Genomic DNA, 9,937 nt, shown 5'->3' on the forward strand with positions numbered 1-9,937 from the left:
AAATACACACACACACAAAATTAACAACACAAAGAAACTTACACACACACAAAAAAAACTTACACACACACAGACAATTACACATATACACACACAAAAACTTACAAACACACAAAAACTAAAACAAACACGCAGAAACTAACAAACAAACAAAAACTTACACACATACAAAAAAAATTTAAAAACACAAAAAAACTTACACAAAAAAACAATAATATACACCCACACACACAAAAACTAACAAACACACACACACACAAAAACTTACACACACACAAAAACTTACACACACACAAAAACTTCGATCACAAAAAATTTAGACGTCTAAATTTTTTTTTTCATAAATTTCTGAATTAAATTTCTGTATTGTGTATCCAAGAGGGGAATTCAAGAAAGAGTTTGTTTTTTTTAACTTTTTTTTTTAACTTTTTTTTAAACTTTTTTTTTACATCTCTTAGAATGTCATGAAACACATTTAAAACATAAGAAATTCCCATTTAATATTTTCCAATTTCAAAATGGGCACAAACACAAAAAATTACACACACACACAAACTTACACACACACACACACACAAAAAAAACTTACACACACACAAAAACTTACACAGACACACAAAAACTTACACACACACAAAAACTTACACACACACAAAAAAACTTACACACACAAAACCTTACATACACACAGAAACTTACACACTCACAAAAACTTACACACACACGCACACAAAAACTTACACACAAACACAAAAACTTACACACACACAAAAAATTAGACACACACACACAAAAAATAACAATCAAAAAAAAACTAAAACACACACAAAAAAAAACAAACACAAAAAAAATTAGACACACACAAAAATTTACACACACACAAAACTTACACACACTGACAAAAAAAATATTACAAACACACAAAAACTTACACACACACAAAAAATAACAAAAAAAAAAAAAAAAACTTACACAAACACAGAAACTTACACACACACACACACAAAAACTAAAACACACACAAAAAATTACACAAACACAAAAACAAATTCAGACACACACAAAAACTTACACACACACAAAAACTTACACACACACACAAACATAAACACACACAAAAACTTACACACACACAAAAATTAACACGCAAACAAAAACTTACACACACAAAAAAACTTACTCACACACAAAAAAACTGACACACACACAAAAAATTACATACAAACAAAAAATTACAAAAACAAAAAAACTTACACAACCACAAAAACTTACACACACACAAAAAAAAAACTTACACACACACAGAAACTTACACACATACACACACAAAAACTTACACACACAAAAACTTACACACACATGCAAATACTTACACACACAAAAAAATTCACACACACACAAAAAAAACTTACACACACAAAAAAAAACTTACACACACACATAAACTTACACACTCACACACACACACACAAAATCTTAAACACACACACAAAAACTTACACACACAAAAGAAAACTTACATACACACAAAAACTTACACAAACACACAAACTTACACACACACAAAAACTTAAACAGACACAAAAACTTACACACACACATAAACATAAACACATACACAAAAACTTACACAAACACACAAAAAAAAACTTACACATACACACACAAAAATTTACACACACAAAAATAAAATTAAACAGACACACACAAAACTCAAACACACATAATAACTTACACACACACAGAAACTGACACCCACACGAAAACTTACATATACAGAAAAACTTGAACACACACAAAAAATTAAACAAGCACAAAAACTAAAACACACGAAAAAAAATACACATACACATAAAATTACACACACACAAAAATCTAAAAAAAAAATTACACACACAAAAAAAAACTTACACATACAAAAAAAAAAAAATACACACACACAAAAAAAAACTTACACACACACAAAAACTTGAACACCCATAAAAACTTACAAGCAAATACAAACTTACAAACACTCAAACACAAAAAAACTTACAGACAAAAACAAAAACTAACACAAACAAAAAAACTTATACACACACAAAAACTTACACACACACAAAAACTTACACACACAAAATAAAACTTACACACACACACACAAAATATAACACACACACAAAAAATTAAACACACACAAAAACTTACACACACACACACAAAAATATACAAGCACACAAAAACTTACACACACAAAAACTTAGACAAACACAAAAACTTACACACAAAAAAAAAAAAAAACACACACAAAAAAAACTTACACACACACAAAAACTCAAACATAAACAATAAAACACACACACACACAAAAACAATTACAAAACAAAAAAAACTTAAACAAACACACACAAAAACAAAAACCCTCTCTGACCAATGAAAAATATCAAAAATTCCTCTGGTCTTGATTTCACCTCTTAACTTAAACAACGAGGCATTCAGTAGTATTTCTTTTCAAAGCTATTACAAAAGCGCATCATTTTTGCATCTCTCTGACCAATGAAAAATCTCAAAAATTCCTTTGGTCTTGATTTTACCTCTTAACTTAAACAACGAGGCATTCAATACTCGTTCTTTTCCATGCTATTAAAAACTGTACCATTGTTGTATCTCTGACCAATGAAAAATCTCAAAAATTCCTCTGGTCGAAAATAAATAAATAAAGCTTAATAATTTCGAAGTTAAAAAAAATAGTTTGTTTTTATGAAAAAATAAATAAATAAAGTTTAATAATTTCGAAGTTTAAAAAAAATAGTTTGTTTTTATGAAAAAAAAAATTGAATTAGAACCATCAGTCCTCATTATTATAAGTATCCAAAACTGGACTGGAGTTTCACATTTGAACGAGAGAATTGTATTTTCCATAATGTTCTTACGGGAAACTAGAGCTTACTGCCAAAAACCCTTTTTAGATCAGATTCCACAGAACTAGCTTATTTTCTAATCCAAAAAGGGACACGAGTTTTACAATTAAGCCAGATAATTTATTTTTCAATGATGTCCTTGCAAAAAAACTAGAGTTTACTTTGAAAAACCCGTATTAGCTTAGATTTTATGGAAATAGTTTTGTTTTTTGATACATAAATTGACTTAAGTGTCACATTTGAACCTGAGAATGGACCTAAGTTTCACATTTGAACGAGAGAATTGTATTTTCCATAATTTTCTTACAAAAAACTAGAGTTTACGGTCAAAAACACTTATTAACTCAGATTTTATGGAAATAATTAATTTTTTCAATCCAAAAATGGACTTAAGATTCACATTTGAATCAGAGAATTTTATTTTCCATCATATACCTAAAAAAAACTATAGTTTACGGTCAAAAACACTTAATAATTCAGATTTTACAGAAATAGTCTATTTTTTCGATCCAAAAATGGACTTAAGTTTCACATTTGAACCAGATAATTGTATTTTCCATAACTTTCTTACAAAAAACTATAGTTTATGGTCAAAACCCCTTATTAGCTTAGATTTTACCGAAATAGTTTTATTTTCGATCCATAAATGGACTTAAGTTTCACATTTGAACCAGAGAATGGACCTAAGTTTCACATTTGAACGAGAGAATTGTATTTTCAATAATTTTCTTACAGGAAACTAGAGTTTAAGGTCAAAAACCCTCATTAGCCCAGATTTTACGGAAATAGATTTATTTTTCGATCCAAAAGGGGACTTAAGTTTAACATTTGAACCATAGAATTGTATTTTCCATAATTTTCTTACAAAAAACTAGAGTTTACTGTCCAAAACCCTTATTAGCTCAGATTTTACGGAAATAGTTTTATTTTTCGATCCATAAATGGACTTAAGTTTCACATTTGAACCAGAGAATGGACCTAAGTTTCATATTTGAACGAGAGAATTGTACCGAAAAAAACTTTTTTTTTACCGAAAAAAAACACTTATTAATTCAGATTTTACAGAAATAGTCTATTTTTTCGATCCAAAAATGGACTTAAGTTTCACATTTGAACCAGAGAATTGTATTTTCCATAACTTTCTTACAAAAAACTAGAGTTTACGGTCAAAAACCCTTATTAGCTTAGATTTTACGGAAATAGTTTTATTCTTCGATCCATAAATGGACTTAAGTTTCACATTTGAACCAGAGAATGGACCTAAGTTTCACATTTGAACGAGAGAATTGTATTTTCAATAATTTTCTTACAGGAAACTAGAGTTTAAGGTCAAAAACCCTCATTAGCCCAGATTTTACGGAAATAGATTTATTTTTCGATCCAAAAGGGGACTTAAGTTTAACATTTGAAGCAGAGAATTGTATTTTCCATAATTTTCTTACAAAAAACTAGAGTTTACGGTCAAAAACCCTTATTAGCTCAGATTTTAAAGAAATAATTTATTTTTTCGATCCAAAAAATGGACTTAAGATTCACATTTGAATCAGCGAATTGTATTTTCCATAAATCTCTTACAAAAAACTAGAGTTTACGGTCAAAAACCTTATTAACTCATATTTTACAGAAACAGTTTTATTTTTCGATCCAAAAAAGGACTTAGGTTTCACATTTGAACCAGAGAATTGTGTTTTCTATACTTTTCTTACAAACAAATAGACTTTACGGTCAAAAACCCTTATTAGCTCAGATTTTACAGAAAAAGTTAATTTTTTCGATCCTAAAAGTGTCCTAGGTCTCAAAATTGAAACAGCGAATTGTATTTTCCATAATCTTCTTACAAAAAACTAGTGTTTACGGTCAAAAACCCTTATTAGATCATAGTTTACGGAAAGAGTTTTATTTTTCGATTCAAAAATGTACTCAAGTATAACATTTGAACCAGGGAATGGACCTAAATTTCACATTTGAACGAGAGAATTATATTTTCCATAATTTTTTTACAGGAAACTAGAGTTTACGGTCAAAAACCCTCATTAGCCCAGATTTTACGGAAATAGTTTTATTTTTCAATCCAAAAAGGGACTTAAGTATCACATTTGAACCAGAGAATGGACCTAAGTTTCATATTTGAACGAGAGAATTGCATTTTCCATAATTTTCTTACAGGAAACTAGAGTTTACGGTCAAAAACCCTCATTAGCCCAGATTTTACAGAAATAGTTTTATTTTTCGATCCAAAAAGGGACTTAAGTTTAATATTTGAGCCAGAGAATTGTATTTTCCATAATTTTCTTACAAAAAACTAGAGTTTACGGTCAAAAACCCTTATTAGCTCAGATTTTAAAGAAATGAGTTGTTTTTTCGATCCAAAAAATGGACTTATGTTTAAAATTTAAACCAGGGAATTGCATTCTCCATAATTTTCTTACAATAAACTATAGTTTAAAGTCAAAAACACTTATTAACTCGGATTTCACAGAAATAGTTTATTTTTTGATCCGAAAATGGAATTAAGTTTCCAATTTGAAAGCTACGATCGTAATGAATGATACTTGTTATCAGAAAAAATGTCAATTGCCAAAAAAAAAATAAAAAAAAAATAAAAAAAGAATAGGGGGGCCAAAAAGTTGGAGGGAGGGGGTGCCCTTCGAGTTTGGGGATAGGGAACCTATGGAGGGTTGATGTCTCTGCTGGTTAGGGGTCATTGGTGCTTATGATCCTTGATGGTTCGTACTCACATACACCTTACTACTTGATTTGCAAGGATTTCTATGGTTTGTTCTGAATTTCTTTATCAAAACTATTTTCTTGCCATCTAAATCTCTCTTAGTATCAACTTTTTAGTATACTATAACGTTGGACCCTATTTTAAACTGACAACACTGTTCAAACGCTACTTGTGTATTATACAGAACACATCAAAGAAGTAAAGCTAGGTCAAGTCATAAGACCATTTTATCATCGTTAACCATTTTCATAGATTGATATTGTTCCAAATTTATAATGAATAAGGTATGAATTAACATGCTCTTCAGGGTTACCTTAACTGCTAATCACTTTAACCCTTTTTTTTCTCCGTCTTCCAAGCTTCGATGTCTCTGATTGGCTCCTAAAAAACGGATGTTAGCTCAAAAAAACAGTCTGGTTGAAAAACTTGAAGTTGAAACAAACTTGTGTGGGGGATCCCCGCTCATACTGTTATCTTTTTTGCAATGTTTAGGAACCGGAGGGGAATCCCCGCTCGCTTGAAAAGGTACCAATGAAAGGCAAGCAAAACTCTCTCCCATCCCTCCAAAAATATTTTATTCAGAGATTTCTTGTTAAAAAATTATACAATCACTAATTAGAATCAATCACACTCCTATTGTTCAAACATTAATTAATATCGTTCATAGTATCCAATTTGCGAATTCCTTATCCCTTTTTGCAAATTTCAATCAAACAATTCCGATTGTAAAAGTGTGTTTAATCACGCTGCTTGGAAAGGTATCCGTAAGTACATGCTCTGAAAAGGTGCCAAGGAACGTAATCTCTCCAAACACGTTTTGTTCATGTGCAATTGATATCAATAGCAATAACCAGTCTGGTAATCTCCCTTGGAAAGGTGCCATGGAATATAAAGGCCCAGAATAGCACAGGAAGGAACATAGTGCTATAGAAGTATAAGTTAGCACTCTACTCTGGATGCAACCTGGTAAATAGCGAAGCAGGGCCAATAATAATCGGAAGTTTGAAAACGCATTTTTAGAAAAATCTTGTGAAAATAGTCTTTTGTGCGATGCTAATTCAGGAATTATACTATAATTTTGGTTCATTTTAAATAACAAAAAAACAAGTCATAAAGAGTCCTACTTTCACAGTTTTGGTTACTACTACTCCGTGTTGCTCCTTATTTACTGTTCGTTAAGATTAACTGTTTTACAAATAATGAAGTACCTAACTCCTGTGAAGCTACCTTGTTTACATATATGCTTCTTTTAATCATTTTTATCGCATTTAATACATAGGGGCACTTTTTTTTGTTGGAAAATTTTCGTATATTTAGAGAGCTTATTAAGTTTAGACATGCATACAGTTGAAGTGTGGACCGCATTTCAACAGACTCACTTCGTAACCAAGTTAAAAGTAGGTAAATTACCGCAATAAATTTGTTTTGTCGAACTAACAGGGAAAACATGAAAATATGTATATAAGGGATTAATGTTCCTTTACTCACTTTCAGCTACAACCCTAGGCCGCTGTTGAAATATTTAAAATATATTGATGGACAGGTCAGTATTTGGGGCATCCTCTGGCCCGCTCATCCTTTCCAAGCAATATAAAGATATATGCAATTTTCCAATTTACTTAATTTTCCATGGAATTCACCTGTTTTACATTCTGTTAATCTGAAGGAGCGCACTACTCCGCTCACAGAATTTCAGTGTTTTAAAATCTGAAATGCAACACCACATTGGCAAGTTTATGAGGGGGAGGATTTTTGGCCCATTCAAACTTTCGACAAAGTGTGTGACTTTAATATCATTTGTTTTAGAACGGTTTCCCCATTCTCCCTTTTTTAAATGTGTCTCTTCCAATTTAATGCTAGCGTTTGAGCCTGCTTTTACATATTTTTTGTCCGTTTTTAAGTTCTGAACAATGGACACTCTGACGTACCAGCTGCACACTCACAATTCGTCATAATTTTCTAACCTTTTGGAAAGACAAATCAATATAAAAACTGATATATATATATATATATATATATATATATATATATATATATATATATATATATATATATATATATATATATATATATATATATATATATATATATATATATATATATATATATATATATATAAATTGATAATGAAATATAAACTTGATGTAACTCGTCCGTTAATAGAGAGATAGATAGATAGATAGATAGATAGATCGTGCATTTCCAAAGCCCAAGAGCCATATACACACAAAAATTTATGAAAAATAAAGAAATCAGAGCAGAAGAAACTACGAAACACACTATATGAAAGCAGACAAGTTGTAAAAACATATGATTTCATCAACTCGAGTAGCTTCACATTTGAACGAGAGAATTGTTTTCCATAATTTTCCATAATTTTCTTACAGGAAACTAGAGTTTACGGTCAAAAACCCTTATTAGCTCAGATTTTACAGAAATAGTTTATTTTTTCGATCCAAAAAGGGACTTAAGTTTCACATTTGAACCAGAGAATTGTACTTTCCATAATTTTCTTACGAAAAAAAACTAGAGTTTACGGTCAAAAACCCTTATTAGCTCTGATTTTAAAGAAATAATATGCAAGGGCCAAAGAACCAAGCAGAAAACTAAATCAGGAGGGCCGTTGACAGGTTTTCCGGTCGATAGGGTAGTCAAAGCATTGCCATGTTGACAGGGCTCTTGACTATAGTATGCCTTTTTTATGCCTCTATATGCCTGTTGTCCGACAAGCTTTGCTGAGCGTTATCATAATTAATCACAGAATTTGCGTTCAAAATTCAAATTTAAAAATATTACCATTGTTCAAAAATATGTTTATCCCAAAAATGAGTCATTGTAAAATTGAAAATCACTTGAACCAAATCATAACACTATTTTGCACAAGAAAGATCACGGATACTTTTTTACTTAAAAGGCGTCATCATTCATAAAACAGAAGTAATAAAAAAAACCGTTTCAGATTTATGTAAGAGGTTCTTTAATGACAGTTGAATGTCCTTTTTGCCAGGAAGAGCTCTAAATTCCAAATGTGTCAAGATTAGATTTCGGCGTTTCACACAGCCACTTTATCGTGTGTTTACAATATGGCATCTCCCATTATAATACAATTTTAGATATTTATCTTTAATAAATATCTATTTTTTATATTTATAATATAAAACTTAATATTTATTTTTTATATTTACTATATTTAGTTTTGTAAGGACGATAACAGGAATTCATGACGAAACCAACATTTTTAAGGATAGCTGAATATTCTGAATTTAGCTTTTAAGGTGAGTAACACTAAGAAAACAACAAACAGAAAACACCAATGAAAACAAAACAAAGATAAACAAAATAAAACTCACAAACACTCATTAGGGACCTATGAAAACACAACCCCACTCTAGGCACGTAACCTGGAGTATAGAAGTTTTTTTAAAATTTAATAAGAAGGAAAATGCATGATCCTCCTTTACGTCGGAGGATCTTTTCATGGAGGAAGTTTTCATGGGGGAAGGGAAATTGCTATGAAGGAAGCGCCGGATTTCCAAGCATTATTTAAAAAACAATCAGAAATTAAATAAAAAAACAATTTTTTCAGCTGAAAGTAAAGAGCAACATTAAAACTTAAAGTGAACAGAAATTTCAAACAGTTCGTGGTAACGAACTGTAAGTAAGGAGCGACCCGGCTCAATAAACAACAAAAGTACGAAGAACAAAAGGGAAATCATTTTGTAAGACAGTGGAGATAGTTTGAATGAATATTTCGGCCCTATGTCCAAGGGCCGTCCTCAGCAAGACAAAATATATAAAAGAAAAAAGACTCACAACAACATGCGACCAATAAAATCAAAAAAGTGAAAAAAAATTTCAAAGCAGTCCTAGCAATATCATTAACCAGCAAAAATTCTTGGAATCTTGCAAAATTGAAAATCTTATTCCCAAGTCTTTAAGATTCAGATTACACTTAAATACCCGGAAAGAAGAGCGTATTGCTCGCACACCACAATTTAAAACATTAACACACATCATTAAAGACAAAAAACAAAAAAGATATACTATTTCTTCTGAAAGAAAATCCTTAGAAAATTTTTTATTTGAAAATTTGTCCTCTGTTGATTTTAGCCAGGTTGCTTAGGTTGGAAAGAAATTTGTTTAGTCATGATTTCCGCTTATCAAGGGAACGACTTATTAAGAAATTGGAAAACCTCAGATATGAATTTTGGAGCAATAGATCAACTTACACCCCAAAATTCCCTTCTGGACCGACTGTTCTTAATCTATCCTCTAGAACGCTTGAACAAAAGGAAATTCAAATTCTCGA

At 30.6% G+C, this 9,937-nt stretch overlaps 1 protein-coding gene across 1 annotated transcript in view; it reads right to left on the bottom strand.

Annotated features, from left to right (window-relative positions):
• The window catches only part of LOC148945735 (putative G protein-coupled receptor B0563.6), a 68,056-nt gene extending 59,495 nt beyond the window's left edge, over positions 1 to 8,561 (bottom strand). The window contains exon 1 of the mRNA XM_089097717.1: positions 8,425 to 8,561. Within this exon, the coding sequence (XP_088953843.1) occupies positions 8,425 to 8,462 (38 nt within the window). The 5' untranslated portion in view covers positions 8,463 to 8,561. The remainder of the gene's footprint in view (positions 1 to 8,424) is intronic.
• Positions 8,562 to 9,937: the final 1,376 nt, after the last annotated feature.

Source organism: Artemia sp. Qi Xiang Cuo, chromosome 12 (assembly GCF_049724085.1).
Source record: "Artemia sp. Qi Xiang Cuo chromosome 12, ASM4972408v1, whole genome shotgun sequence".
In the NCBI taxonomy this organism is placed as follows: domain Eukaryota; kingdom Metazoa; phylum Arthropoda; class Branchiopoda; order Anostraca; family Artemiidae; genus Artemia; species Artemia sp. Qi Xiang Cuo.